The sequence below is a fragment of the Hipposideros armiger genome, unplaced genomic scaffold, assembly GCF_001890085.2.
Source record: "Hipposideros armiger isolate ML-2016 unplaced genomic scaffold, ASM189008v1 scaffold_129, whole genome shotgun sequence".
Taxonomy (NCBI): domain Eukaryota; kingdom Metazoa; phylum Chordata; class Mammalia; order Chiroptera; family Hipposideridae; genus Hipposideros; species Hipposideros armiger.
This window is the reverse complement of record NW_017731479.1, coordinates 2,803,994-2,819,241: the sequence shown is the minus strand read 5'-3', so window position 1 is coordinate 2,819,241 and position 15,248 is coordinate 2,803,994. Positions and strand designations below refer to the sequence as shown.

The window sequence follows — 15,248 nt, the reverse complement described above, 5'->3', positions numbered from 1 at the left end:
GAGCAACAGCGGTTCGAGTCCAGCCCGAGCTGAGCAGCCGCTGAGCTGCCAACAGGTAGCAGGATGGCTCAGCTAAAAAAAAATAAAAATAAAAATAAAAATATGGTAGTGCAAGAAAAGTAAATATTTGCTGGTCAAATGCACTCCGCAGGTTGCCAGCTTGCACCTTATGAGTTACACCTAGTGGGGAAACTGAGGCCCCGGGAAGTAAGTGGTACAGTTACGGTTAAGAGCAGGCCCAAATGTTTCTCTGAGACCAGACCTGGGAGGAGGGTATTTTTCTCCTCACTGCGTCATTTCCGTGAAAGGCACCGAGTCAAGGTAAATGTGGGTGCTGCATGCCTGGGCCTCGGGATGGCACTGTTTACTGTGAACCCCCTGCTTTGTGAACTGTGCGTGGCTCACGTGGGCTGTGACCCCCAGGGCCTCTGCCTTCTAGGATTGTGCAGAAACCTTCGGGAAGAAAGCAGCAGCTCCCCTGTGCCAATGAGGCCCAAGTCCTCACGGCTCCTCCTCTATGACGGAGCATGCTCGGGGCGGCGGAGCCGAGAAGCTGCCCCTGGGCTCAGCGTGGACCCCTGCTGCAATGTCGATGCTCCCTGAGAATTTCCTGTGCCCACAGAGCTCACTCAATGGTGCTGGGTGAAGCCAACCATGTCCTGTGAGCTGGACCGCGAGGTGAATCTGAGACCACTGCTGGTGGTCAGGGAAGAAGCCACTGCAAACGCAACGGGCGGCTCTGGGAAGTAGGCATCGGCCTTCGATGCTCTTTTTACAGACAGGGAAGTAGAGACAGAAGATGAGGTGGCTTGCCCGGAGCAGAAGGCAGAGGAGGTGCAATGCATCAGGTCTCCTCATCTCGGAAGAAGGGTGGTTGGCAGGGTGGGGCTGGGAGTCCTCGGGCCTCACCTGCAGCTTCCAGATGTGCTTGCTCTCCTTGGAGACCTGGCCCACCGTCTCTCCCATGAGGGCGATAAGCATGTTGAGAAGCAGCACGAAGGTGAGGATGATGTAGGTGACCAGCAGGATGATGAAGACCACGGGGTACTTGGTGCTACTCAGCATCTCCAGGTCGCCCATGCCGATGGTCAGCTTGAAGAGGTCCAGGAGGAAGGTGCTAAAGGTCTCGCTGTCACGGCACGAGGGGTACGTGGGCACCGTGCAGTTGGTATGGTCCTCGTCACACACCTTCATGTTGGCGCACGGGTTCAGGAGGGACACCAGGGCTGTGGGCGGGACAAGGGTGGCATTCACTGAGTGTGAAGACACAGACTGAGAGGTGGACAGAATCATTCCCATTTGCTGGAGGGGAAAGCTGCGGCTGGGGGAGGGGGAGCTCTGGCCCAAGGTTACCCAGCATGTAAACCAAGCCAAGGGCCAGACCTGGGTCTGCCTGAACCCAAAGCCACTGCTCTCTCCAAAAACTCTTGCTAACAAGGAGGAGGTTCCCAGGGTTGAGTCCAGCAGCTGAAAACCTGGGACGATTTTTTCGCCCAGGGGACAACTGACAGTGTCTGGAGACATGTTTGGTTGTCACAACTGAAGGTGACTGCTACTGAGACCTAGTGGGTAGAGGCCAAAGATGCTGCTACACATCCCACCATGCATAATACAGCCCTCCACAGACAATTATCCGGCCCCAAATATCAACAGTGCTCAGGCTGAGAAACCCTAATCTAGCCTATCGTTCTTAGAGGTCTTGGGAGCCTAGAATGCCAGCATTCCGGGGNCCAGGGCTGTGGGCGGGACAAGGGTGGCATTCACTGAGTGTGAAGACACAGACTGAGAGGTGGACAGAATCATTCCCATTTGCTGGAGGGGAGGGAGTAGGGAGCTGAGGCTGGGGGAGGGGGAGCTCTGGCCCAAGGTTACCCAGCATGTAAACCAAGCCAAGGGCCAGACCTGGGCCTTCCTGAACCCAAAGCCATTGCTCTCTCCACAAACTCTTGCTAACAAGGAAGAGGTTCCCAGGGTTGAGTCCAGCAGCTGAAAACCTGGGGCGATTTTTTCGCCCAGGGGACAACTGACAATGTCTGGAGACATGTTTGGTTGTCACAACTGAAGGTGACTGCTACCGAGACCTAGTGGGTAGAGGCCAAAGATGCTGCTACACATCCCACCATGCATAATACAGCCCTCCACAGACAATGATCTGGCCCCAAATATCAACAGTGCTCAGGCTGAGAAACCCTAATCTAGCCTATCGTTCTTAGAGGTCTTGGGAGCCTAGAATGCCAGCATTCCGAGGGGGGGGGCAGACTCCCTCTCATGTTCCTGTTTCCTGGCCCACACCAGCTCAGAGAGGAAGAGCGGAACCTGAAACCAGGTGCTAGTCCTGACTGTCCCAGAAGCCATGTTCACTAATGCCCTCGCCCCCTCCAGGCATCTCAAACTGATCATGGCGCACATCCCTTCGCACTAAGCCCAGACGAAGCTTCAGAGCCCTTCTTAACACAGTTTAGCAGCAATGACTACCCCTACACCATCCAGGGCAGGGAGCATGAGGAGGCAGGAGCCCTTTCAGTCAGTGGGGCATAGAAGGTCATAGAGCCTTCAGCCTGGGATTATGGCACACAGGTTTCAATTCGCATGCTCATGCTACTCAATTGCGGAGTGGCTGCTGAAATGTGTGTTTAGGATTCTGAGACTTTGTCTGGACTGATCGGAAAAAATAGTTCTGTGATCCATTAGCAATGTCTGCCCCGGACACAAAAGTGGGGAACAGCAGCACGTGTCATGTTTGTGTTGTGTCAGCCTCAGACTAGGGATCTAGTGTCCTGCACAGGAGAAGCCCTAGGACCAAGCTGACCCCTAAGTTGCCACTTGAACCCCTAAGCTTCTGCCTCAGTTTCTATAATTAGGACTGCAGTAGGGCTGGATGTGACCTGAATCCCAAACCGTTGTGGAACTCTTGACACTATGTCTAGTTCCTCCAGGTCCTATCCCTGGGAGAAGGCAGTTGTACACTGTTCCTCTCTCCCTAGCTAGGGCTACAGTTCTGCTTCCCCAAAATAGCCCAGGCAGTCTCAGCACCATCTGGGTTAAAATATTACCACCATCAGACTCCTGCTTCAGTGCTGGTCCCCAGACCAACCTCCTCAGATGTGGAAGTGGCCTGGTGAAGCTGGGTTGGCCACTCCCTTTTGGATGTTGGGCATTGCATGGCAGATCACCCACCCCTTGGGAACCAGCCCAATGGCTTGGTCAGTTTCCCCATCTCTGTTCCTTCCCCTACAGCCTGTGACACTGTCTCATGGCATCATGACATCATGTCTCCATGTCAGCATATTGGAGGGAGCCAGTGTTAAGCTTTAAAAAAGATATGGGCTGGTAGATTAATTATTCAAATTTACCCTCCCCTCTATCCACACTCCTTCAGTATGGCTTTGAAGCTCCTTCTATCAACAGGTGAAGTCTATTTCCTCGCCCTTTGAACCAGGGCGGGCCTTGAGACTTGCTTTGGCTAATAGACCATGGCAGAAGTGATCTTGGACGCTTCCACTCACATTCTTGGAACCCTCGGACCACCCCGTGACCAAGCCCAAGCTAGCCAGCTGGAGGATGAGTGACCATGGAGAAGGGAGCAAAGTACCTCCACTGAGGCCTTCCTAGTGAGACTAGTAAGCCGGGAGACAACCCGCCCATTGACCACAGACACAGGAGCCCATCGAGATGAGTGAAATCTGGCCCAGGTCGGATGCCCCATAGACTTGTGAGCAATAAATAATAAATGGTTGTTTTAAGCCACTGAGTTGTAGGTGGCTTCTTTTGCAACGATAGCTAATACTCCAGTTTTACCATTCCCTAGCTTTTGAACTTGGGCAAGTTATTTAACCTTCCTAAGCCTCAGTTTCCTCATCTGTAAAAGGGGACCATAAAGTACTTACTTTGCAACCTTCTTGGGAAGATTAAATGAGACACAGCTGGGAAAGGATTTAGCCCAGTGCATGGCACACAGTGAGAGCTCAACAACTGCTAGTTCTTTTCCTCCGCACATCAGGGCTGCCATTCTAGACCTTGCGCCACCCGCACCAGGCCCACCTGGGCACCCAGGGCTCACCTGAGGCATAGCCGATCATGAAGAGCAAGTACACCAACAGGAAGCGGAACAGGTCTTTGAAGAGGATCTACAGACCCCAGCAGGATAATGGAGGCAAAGATGAGACACATGGTTTCTCCCTTTCCCAGCGCCTCCATCCCAAATCTTCTTTCCAGCTCCACCCTTGTCCCTCCCTGAGGTCCAGGCCCTGCCTGCCGCCCCCACGGTGCCCCACAACCTCAGGTCCATAGGCACTGTCTGCACACATAAGATGTGCACATGGTGTGTGTGACTCCCTCCAGGGACACACAGTCCATACCTTCTGGATCATGATACTATAGGTCCCCGTCAACTTCAGCCCACGGGTGAAGTAAAGGGCATTCATCCAGCCCAGAACTAAGGCAAAGACCATGACGGCCAGGTAGGCCTCAATCCCCGCCAGGTAGAGAGCCGCCGAGACAATCACCAGCACGGAGTAGATGAAGCTACAGCCAGCGGAGACCACGAGAGGGACCAGAGGGGAGAGGGGACAATGAGGCCTTGAAGGGAGAGACATGCCTCAAGCCCTCCAGGGTACCAGGACATCCCGATGCCTTCTAGACCCCCAGAAAATAAACAAAGTGAATTTGCGGGTTCCCCAGCATTGTGTTAACCAGAACACTCAGTTAGTTGACAATTATTGTGTGTGCAATGGCCCTGAGGCCCTGCAAGATCCCAAAGTGATGCCCTTTGGAATTGCTAGAGAAAGATTCAGTGGTGCTCAGTGGAGATGTGGGGACTAAGTGAATTTCACTGTTCTCTAACTCTAAGGGAAAGAAAGAAGATGTAGCACACATGCTGTAACAAATCCTGTGCCCTAGGCAGACATCATTAATCAATCACAGCACTCTTTGCCATTAAGCACGGCCACAGTCTCAAGATTCTTCTCAACACGGCACTCCAGGCAGACATTAGCAATCCATCACCAGCATAAGAGGTTACATTATTTCTACCCATGGTGTATATGGTTAACTCTCTAGAAAGCAGAGTCTTGCTTTAATCAAAAGACTCTATTGCTTGACATTGATTGGCCTTGTCCCGACTTCAGGCTATAGCTGTCCAGACTCGGTGAATTCATTCCTAATAGAGTCAGTGCCCCCCTTCAATCTGGAGGATGCCCCAGCCCAACCCCACCTTCCTCACCCAGAAGCTGCCAGCCCAGGGACCTCCACTTACTAGAGTAGTTGGAAGGAGCCATCGATGAAGAGAGAATTCACTCCAGGGCATTTCTTCATGAACAAGTCTTTGATCTGGAGGCAGGAAGGAGGCATGTGAGAAGGGTGGAGCCAGCACGAGTGCAGAGCAGAGAAGAGGAGAGAAAGAGCAAGGGAGAGAAGAGAGGGAGGCAGAGAGTTGTACAGAGAAAAGACAAGGGACTCTTTTCTACTGGGAAAGGAGAAAAAGGCAGAGAAGGAGAGCACAGGGTTGACGAATGAGGTGGAAGAAAAGAAGAGGGCAATAAAAAGAGGAAGGAGAGGAGAAAGAAGAGAGAGGAGGAGAGGCGAGCTAAAAGACGTCGAGACGGAGGAAGAGGACGGGCAGGGTGGGTGGGGTAGACAGCCACGCACTCACATTGGTAAAAAAGAACAGGACCCCCGTGAAGAGCGTGATGATCTCGCCCGCCAACCTCAGGTAGTCCATCGTGGTGCGGTAAGGGTATGGCGGCTAGGGGCAGGAGATATGGAGGTTCTCACCCAGCCCCTCCAACATCTGGCCCCAGATTCCAGATGTTCCCCCAATGCCCCAAATATGTGGATTCCGGGGAGCCTTCTCCCTCCTTCTACTCCCCCGGGTGTTGGGGTGGGCACCTCCCCATCCCGTTCCTAAGCTTTCTTCCATCTCTCCCACAGGGGACCCATGGGGACCTGGCTGTGCCCCAGCTCCTGTCCATCTCATGGTCACTCACAGTGCCCTCCAGTGGCTGGTAGTAGGCAGTAAGGGTGAAGATGACCATAGCGCACAGATAGGAGGCTACATTGATGTAGAAGGAAACAGCTCCGAACTTGCGCCATTTGTCACGCAGAAGTTCGTTGATGGGTTCCACGGCCAGCATCTCATGGCGGTTCTGTGGGAGGCAGGATGGTTGGGGACCGCCCTCCCACTGGACGGGCTGATTCTAGTATGCCTTCCTACACCCTCTGCCCTGACAGCACTTTCTCCTCCTAACCCATTCTTCAGCGACACTCAAAGATTCACAGGGGATTTGATAGGAATTCAGAATCAGCCTCAAACTCCTGGGCTCCGTATTCAAGGCTCTGCCCAGTTCTGTGCCAACTTACCTTTCCAGCCTATTCTAGACTCACAGAGCCCAGAGCTGGAAAGTTATTCTTATGGTCCCCAAACTCCAATCTGTGGATAGTACCAAGCTTCTGGTAGCAAAAATCACCTACATAGCTTGCCAAAAATATAAATCCCTGGGCTTCAATCTCAGAAATTTTGATTCAGGAAGCGGGATTGGGAAATTTAGCCTAAGGGCGATAAACACTTGATTCACCACAATTTTCTAATTGCAAACCCAGGGCAGACATCAATAATTGAGTCCTGCACAACAGTTCTCTATATACAGCTCCCTAGGCAGACACTACCAATCAATCAGAGTTTGCACCAGAGGCGCTACACTTTTTGTCACCCTCAGTTGAAATCAAGTCGGTCACTAATTTTAAAGATGAGAGAAGTGAGCTCCAACAAGGGACAGCATCCATCCAAGGTGGACAGAGCTGGGGCTGGAAGGGAGACCTTTTGCAACCAGGCCCCAGTACTTTCTGCCTCGTTTGTACAGCATCCTATCCCGCTAATGACTTGTTTCTTTATAACCATGGATCTGTGCCACAATGTAGCCACAAAGATGCTATTGCAGTATTATTCCTAATAGTTAAATGCAGAAACAAACCCAATGGCCAAGAATAGAGGACTCATTAATTAGAATGTGGTACATTTACACACAGCAATGATATTGCAGAAGAATATTTAATGGTGCAGAACGATGTTCACAAAATACTGCCAAGTGAAGAAAAGAGCTTTCAAAACTTCATATAACAAGTACTAATGATAATAGCTGACATGTAATGTTTACTCTGTGCCAGGCTGTTCTAAAATTAACTCATTTGGTCCTCCTATGGGATATGCACTATCCTTATCCCCGTGTTTCGAAACAGGAAGTTGGGGCTCAGAGAGGTTGGGTCATTTGTCCTGAGTCACACAGCATGGAATTTACAAAGCCACTATCCCGATGCAGTCCTGCCTGCCCTTGAAGCCCAGCCCCTATAATTCTCCCATTTCCCCTCCCCCCAGTGCCAATGCTGTTCTGGGCATTTAGTTCACACTTTCTTTTGTACTCAGCCCACAGGCCCACTGCTTTGGGCTACAGAGGCTGAGCTCCCCCATGCAGCCCCCTCCTTCCCTGCCCTCAGTCGCACCCCTCCTTCCCTGGGCCCTGTCCCCTGTCCCATGCCCTGGTGCCCACCTCAATCTTGCTGTTGTAGACCAGTATCTCCAGCACGGAGGCCTCTTCCCCACACGTGTCCAGGGAGGAGAGATCGTAGAGCGAGGAATACACAGGCCCGTATGCCCAGTCCTTGAACTTACGGGACAGGTGTCTGGTGTCCTCATCGGTCACCTCCCTGCGGATGATATGCTGAAAGACCTGCATAGGAAAAGGGAGGATCAGGGGGTCCAGGGGAGGGCCATTAGAGGGACCCCGGGAGGCCAGGTGCAGCCCACCAAACGGTGCCTCCCCAGAGAGCAGGAGAGATGGGAGGGGAAATATTTACTGAGCATGTGCTGTGTGCCGGGCCCTTTTCTGATACCCTTGTTTAATTCTTTCTCTTACCATCTTGGTGTACAGATGAGCAAACAGAGGCTCAGCGAAAAGAAGGGTGTTCCCTGAGGCCACAAAGCAGTCAGCTGAAGCCAGACTGAACCCAGGCCAGCCTTAAAGATCTGAATTGTAATGAATATCTTCTTTATGTAATTAAAACAGCAATTAATCTATCTCGCTAATATGTTCATTCTAGTAATGATTATCATACCAGTCCTTCCTGCTACCACTCCTACTCTTTGGCTTACACACAGAGAAACTGAGGAACAGAGGGGTGGGAGTCTCCTGAGGCCATAAAGTTTAGTAGGACAAAGCCAGGATTTAAACCTAGGCCTTTCCCACTGCCCCAAGATTCTGGTATAAATTGTAATTGTAGCAATTTTTGCTATGTTTTTAATAGAGTAATAATGACGCCTACCTTTTATTGAGCACTTATTACCCATCCCAGGCTCTGTACTAAGAGCTTTAAGTGGATTACCTCATCTAGTTGTCAGAACAACACTATACAACAGGGCAATGTCAATATGCCCATTTTACAGATGAGGAAACTGAGGCAGAGCGAAAAGGTAAGATGCCTGAGGTCACATGCTGAAAAGTGGCAGAGCCAGGCCCTGGACCCAGGTGCTCCTGACTCTAGAGCACTCAGATTTGGTTCTCAATCAGGGCGATGGTGTCCCACTGGGGGACATTTGACAATGTCTGGAGACATTTTTTGGCTGTCACAGTGGTGGAGAGTACTACTGGCATCTATCTAAATGGAAGTCAGGGATGCAGCTCAACATCCTAAGATGCACAGGACAGTCCCACACCCCAGAACCATCCAGCCCCAAATGCCAGTAGTGCCGAGGCTGAGAAATCCTGGTCTAGGCCCCATACTGTGAGGCCCAGAGAGGAGAAGGAACTGGTGCAGGGCCACTCAGTAGGTGAGGGGCTAAACCAGGGCCCCAGAAGTAGGGTAGAGGGGAGTACTGCAGGGCTGGAGCCCTGGGGCTAGGTTTCTATCAGTATCTTGGCCTGGCAGGTGGGAGCGGGGCTGGAAGCATGCAGTGGAGTGGAGTGAGAGAGGCTCTGGGATAAAGTTGAATAGCTTGGCTGGATAATAGGGAGCTATAGCAGGCTCTTGAGCTGGGATATCTGCACACTGGGGTTGGCATGGTGAGAGGGGGTTGTGAGTATTAATAATGATGAATGCCAGCAGCCGCCCCTCCTGTGTGTGTGTGTGTGTGTGCGCGCGCGTGTGTGTGTGTGTGTGTGTGTGCGTGTGTGTGTGTGTGTGTGTAGGAACAAGAGTGGGTGAGCTGGCCTTGCCCCCGGGCCCTGCACTCACCCCAATCTTGCCAGTCTTGTGTGTGTGTGTGTGTGTGTGTGTGTGTGTGTGTGTGCGTGTGTGTGTGTGTAGGAACAAGAGTGGGTGAGCTGGCCTTGCCCCCGGGCCCTGCACTCACCCCAATCTTGCCAGTCTTGGCAGCCATCATGAGGGGCGAGAGGCCGTCGTTGTTGAGCACGGCCTCCAGGTTGCTGTCGGGGAAGAGGCGGGCACACTTGAGCAGCAGGAGGTCGTACATCTTGGTCACGAACTTGGTGTTCTCGCGAGTGTTGTCCGCGATGGCCACCAGCGCATGCAGCACCGTGTTGCCACGGGAGTCCTGCCGTCGCATGTCCGCCTTCTTGTGGGGGTTCTCCGTCAGGTAGTTGACGATGTGGGGCTGGTTGGTGCAGGCAGCTAGTGACAGGGGCAGCTCACCTGAGGGCCGGGGTGAATGGGGGTCAGTGTAGGGGCCCAGGGTGGGGCTCTGCCTGCAGACACTTGGGGTACAGACACAATGACACTGGACGCAGCACCGACAGTCAGCAGGAACATGTCCTGCAGCGCCTGCACATTTCTGTGGGTGATGCTGAGGCAATGAGGTGTGGCTATTTGGGGGCATGGCCATGCGATTTTGAGGCTGTGAGAGATTCTTTGAGGGACTTTGTCCCTGAACCCCACATAACACATGCCTCTAAGCGGGGGTGAAATTCAGAATCTTTCCTTGGTCCAACTGGGACGTAACGGTGATGAAGTTTGGGCCCCACTATCCGATCATTGACCCTAGCGTACAATGGACTAAAGGGTGCACGTGAAAAGGTGTGGGGTGCTAACACCCTGTCATGATCCCCATTGAACAGATGGGGAAGCTGAGGATCAGGGACGTGAGCTGACATTCTGTCTCTCAAAGGCCAGACCTCAGAGACCAAGACCAACACACGGCCTGTGTCCTGGGTATTTGGGGAAGGGTCAGGGCTGTGGACACTACCATGTACCCCCCAGCCCCAGCAGGCTTCCTCACCAAAGTAGAAGTAGCCTCCCTCGTCCTTCGGCTGGAAGAAGCGGCCTCGGGCCTGAGCATGGACATCAGCTCCCTGGGCCACGAGGAGCTCCACATAATGTTTGCAGCGGCGCTCAATAGCGATGTGGAGGGCGGTCTGACCTGGGGAGGGGGTGGGAGGACAGTTACCCCAGGCTCCTGCACTGCAGAGACCAGACCCAGCTTGAAGGGAGTGGGGTGCAGTGTGAAAATTGGGTGGGGGCTGCAAGCCAGAGCCTTGGCCAGCTCCACCCAAAGACAGCAATGAACTTTCAGTCAGTCATTTCCAGGTGTGGCATCTCTGATGCAGGAAGTCCTTGGTCTGCAAGCAGAATTTTAGGCTCAAAAGGTGTCTGTCTGACTTGTAGGATCTGGGGACCTTTCAAACTCACAAGAGGTTTTAATCCTAGAGTAACAATGGCATCATGGTCTCACAGAATTTTGGACTCGGGATATAAAATTCACAGACTTTCCTCATATTCGGGGATCTGAAAGGTCCAGCCTGATTCATAGAACCTCAGAATTTAGACCCGGGAGCTGGGACTCGTGACACCTTTGCCTCTCAGCCCTGTTGGCGCACAGAACTTTTTTTTTTTTTTTTTTTTTTTTTTAGCTGAGCCATCCTGCCACCTGTTGGCAGCTCACAGCTGCTCAGCTCGGGCTGACTCGAACCACTGTTGCTCAGAGCTCAAACTCTTGAGCGAGCTCTTAACCAACTGAGCCACTCAGCCGGCCTCACAGAACTATTATCATAGAGCCTTAATGTGTCTGGAGCCAGAGCATCTTAGGTCCAGGATTTCAAGTTCAAGGATCACTAGGCTCAGTGCATCTCAGCATCTTGGCACCTTTGCTGCTGAAATGCAGAATATCAGAGTGGGAAGGGGTGGTTACTGTTCCTTCATTTGTTCATTCATTCATTCAACAATCCGTTTCTAGGTACATGCTGGCGCTTGGGGCCCAGACCAGAGTTCTGGGAGGTCAGACAAGCCCGGTGGGTGCCCCACCCCCACTCCCCATGTCACTCCCAACCTGCCTGGGCTGGGCCCCACCTCGGTAGTAGATGTCCCGGAAGGGCGAGTTGATGAACTCGCGCATGTTGCCAGTACGCTCCGCGATGTCCAGGAGCACAGGGATGGTGTCGTTCCGACCGTTGCTCAAGTTCAGCAGGGCCTTGGGCAGGCAAGTCTTCCCTGTGGATGGCTCTGGGGGGACAGACGTATAGGATGAAGGAACTCCTGGGCAGCCGGGGACGGGGCCCTGGGCAGGGAGCCAGAACTCCTCTCTGAGCCTGTTCCTTACCTGCTCCCCGTGCAGCTGAGGGGGTCAAATAAACTCAAAGTGGCCAAAGGTCTTTGAAATGTGGGAAGCTGCAGCCTATACAGAGACGGGTATTTACCACAGCAGATTTGAAGGGTATTTTAAAATAAGGGCTGCTGGGTGGCTCAGTTGCTTAGAGCGCGAGCTCTGAGCAACAGGGTTGCCGGTTCGATTCCCACATGGGCCAGTGAGCTGTGCCCGAGCTGAGCTACCAATGGGTGGCCAGATGGCTCAGCTGGTGAGAGCACGTGCTCCTAACAACAAGGTTGCCAGTTCGACTCCCGCATAGGATGGTGGACTACGCCCCACCACCCCAACCCCACCCCACAACTAGAGTGAAAGCAGCAACTGGACTTGGAGCTGAGCTGCACCCTCCACAACTAACATTGAAGGACAACAACTTGACTTGGAGATGAAGTGTCCTGGAAAAACACAATGTTACCCTTCCCCAATTCCCCAACACTGTTCCCCTCCCCAACTCCCCAATAAAATCTTTTTTAAAAATCAAATAAGGGCCGGCCGAGTGGCGTGATGGTAAAGAACTGGCTTGGGACGCCAGAGGGCCCCGGTTCGGATCCCACATATGAGGACCAGTGACACTGCCCTCTACAGCTAAGATGCTGAACAACAGCTCAACCTGGAGCTGGGCTGCTGTGAGTCACCGGCGACGGCGTAGGCTGCAGCCCCTGTGGCAGTGGGTTGCCATGGGCTGCTGTGTGTGGCCAGCAGCCACTGTGAGCGGCCGTCCAGAAGCCGGTGACTGATTTGCCTCGCCCGGGAAGAGCGCAATGATGGTGCCAACTTGGGCCAGTGAAGCAACGTCCTCCACAACTGGACTGAAGAACAAAACGACAGCAACTTGTCTGTTCCCCTTCCCCCAATTCCCCAGCACTGTTCCCATCCCCCCAATTCCCCAATAAAAATCTTAAAAAAAAAAAATCAAATAAATGTGGGGAATGCTGGGTTGAACAAAGCCAGCCATAGTTCTTGACTACAGGACTTCTGAGAGCCTTTACTATGCTAACGAGGACTGTGACCCTCTAAAATGGACACAGCAGGCAGCCTTTGACCCCCTATTTGAATATAGATCCTTTTCCCATGAAGCATTTACATTAGTGCCCCTAGAGGGGAGCAGAGGGGGTGCAGTGTTCCCCAAAGTACGGACTACTTGCCACAGTGGTCCTGATTTACCTTAGGAGGCTGGGAGAGAACTCTGGGGGCACCACAGATGCAGCAATTATCACACTGCAGTCCGCCATGAGCAAAGTTTTATCCCATCATCAAATCTCTCTCATAAAGTCAGTCTCTGCAGCTAATGGGTCCTTAACACCTGCCACTAACGCTTGTTAATGCCCCTTTGCAATTTTCTTTCCCTTGTATTAATTTTTATGGTGATATGAGTTGATTTATACCTTAAAAGAGTGAGACGATGAAAAAGAAAACTCCTTTGTGAATCAAGCACGGGGCAAACTCATGCTGGGGGCCTTGGGAATGGCCCAATACAGGGATGGGGGCGGGAGCGGGGGCAGCAGGTGTGGACTGAGGTGCCTGCTCCACAGCCAGGCACCTTGGGGTTCAAATCTGGCTTTGCTCCCAATTTCTGTGCAGGCTTTTCTGTGCTTCAGTTTCCTTTCTAGCTAAATTGAGGCCACAAAGGGATATGGATGAGCTAACAGATGTTTGTTGATGAGCCCAGAGCAAGCAGATAGGGGTCCGCAATAAATACTGCTGTTGCCGTTACTATTCCATACGAGACACATTAAGAACCTCGCCCTAGATGCTGGAAATCAGTGGGGAGAACTCAAAAGACTCATGGAGACATGAATTTCAGTCCCAGTGCCCCCAGGAATGAGGTTACTTGGACAGACCTCATTCTTGGCTGCTCTGGCTGCACCCACAGTGCCCAGCCAGAGTCAACACCAGGTAACTATTTCTTGAATGAATAACAGGCTCCAGTTCCCCACCTATGTAAGTGGGAGAGGGGCTGCCCCTATGCTGGCCAAGGCCCCTGGGGATTCTGTCCAGAGACAATCCCCACAACTCTAACCTCGAAGTGGCCTCTGTCCATTTTCTAATTGTCAGGCAACTCGCAACTCTTCATGCTAACTTCATCATCATTCCCTCCCCAAACCCACCACCAGCTTGCTTATGTCCCCTTCTCAGAGGATGGTGTCCCCAGCCAGCCAAAAACCTTTGCGTCATTCTTGTCCTTGTCCTCCCTTCTCCCCCATATTCACCCCCCACCACCACCCCAGCCTGTCCTATTGATTTACCTCCTATTTCTCCAGTCTCTCCTCCACCCTCCTTCTCCACCAACACCACCCCTGGCCCAGCCACTGGCTCTCTCGCATGCCCAAGGCATCTGACTGTTTTCCCCCAGTCTCTCTGGTCTTCCTTCAATCCACACTGCAGCTGGAGTGGTCACCTCAAGTACAACTCTGATCATGGTGAGCCACAGGGCCTTTGCATATGCTGACCCTGCACCCTCTCCCCAGTCTTTCTTCCTCTTTTCACCTGGGTAACTGCAACTCCTTCAGACTCAGCTCAAGTGTCACCTCCTCTAGAAAGCCCTCCCAGAATTTCCTGGCTAGGTCAAATCTACCAATAAAATCTCTTGTTGATACACATCACAGTGTGCAAACTGTGCATTTATTTCTGTGATTGTTTGATCAAGATCAGTCTCGCCCAGGAGACTGAGCAACTTAAGGACAGGGTCATGTCTGCTTCACTTACCATTGTTTACCCCATGGCCGAAAGCAGCACCTGACACATAGTAGGTGTCTAATAACCATTTGTTGAGTTAATAACATTCAGTGAAGGGGTAAGTTGGGCACCATAGGAAATTCCAAACCACAGGTAACCCAAAGTGGTTTGTGTGGGGCATGGAACTAGACCCTGGACTTGGGCTTCCACACCCCCAGACCCAGGCTATAGCGGGGTGGGGAGCTGCCGGCCTAGGTCCTGGAATGAGATGCCAAGAACAGCGTCTTCCCAAATGGGGACACACAGTTCCATGTTTCAACCACCAGGGGGCAGAGTAGCTCTGCCCACAGGGGAGGGGTAGGGCTTTGTCAAACTTTGGTGGGGGGCTAGCGGGAGTGTCACAGACGAGCTCATGGGCCTCTGACTGGAAATCCAGGCTAGAGCCAGGTTTTGTGGGGCCTGAGGCTTATACAATTTAGGGGTCTTGTTTATGAAAACAAACACAATTATTAATTCAAAATTAGGTCCAAAGCATTAGAAGGGGCCAGAGTAAATGAGGGGCCCTGAAACTTCCTTAATGGGCCTCATGGTAAATCCCCCTCTACACATTCTCTGCAATTTCAGGGACACCCCCAAGCCTACTTAGAGTCCCCTGCCCACGCTCACGCACAGACACATACTTGCCTGGGGGTTCCCATCCTAGGCTAAGGGTTCCCCACTCAGTCCTGAACTCAGAAGCCAAGGGCCTTGGCAAGCCCCACATGGCGCTGCTTTGTCTGCTGAAGACGCAGGCTGCATGGTCCCCGTCTCCCCAAGTCTCCCTACTTTTGCCTAACGCACTTGGGAAGCAACCAGGGGCCATTTGGCCAGGGTTTCCATGTGGGTTACTTCCAATGAGATTATTCACACCGACACTGAGACCCTCTGAGGGCAGAGAGAAACCCCCATCCTCCCACAACGCTAAGTATGTACCCGAAACGAGGTGACA

The 15,248-nt window shown here is 52.4% G+C and overlaps 1 protein-coding gene across 1 annotated transcript in view; it reads right to left on the bottom strand.

The window, feature by feature from the left end:
• The window catches only part of TRPV4 (transient receptor potential cation channel subfamily V member 4), a 41,394-nt gene that overhangs the window by 6,521 nt on the left and 19,625 nt on the right, over nt 1–15,248 (bottom strand). Inside the window, exons 4-13 of the mRNA XM_019649062.1 lie at nt 11,290–11,442; nt 10,223–10,363; nt 9,341–9,639; nt 7,542–7,721; nt 5,985–6,143; nt 5,651–5,743; nt 5,255–5,328; nt 4,359–4,524; nt 4,061–4,127; nt 910–1,226 (exon numbers count right to left, since the gene is read on the bottom strand). Of these exons, the coding sequence (XP_019504607.1) occupies nt 910–1,226; nt 4,061–4,127; nt 4,359–4,524; nt 5,255–5,328; nt 5,651–5,743; nt 5,985–6,143; nt 7,542–7,721; nt 9,341–9,639; nt 10,223–10,363; nt 11,290–11,442 (1,649 nt within the window). The remainder of the gene's footprint in view (nt 1–909; nt 1,227–4,060; nt 4,128–4,358; nt 4,525–5,254; nt 5,329–5,650; nt 5,744–5,984; nt 6,144–7,541; nt 7,722–9,340; nt 9,640–10,222; nt 10,364–11,289; nt 11,443–15,248) is intronic.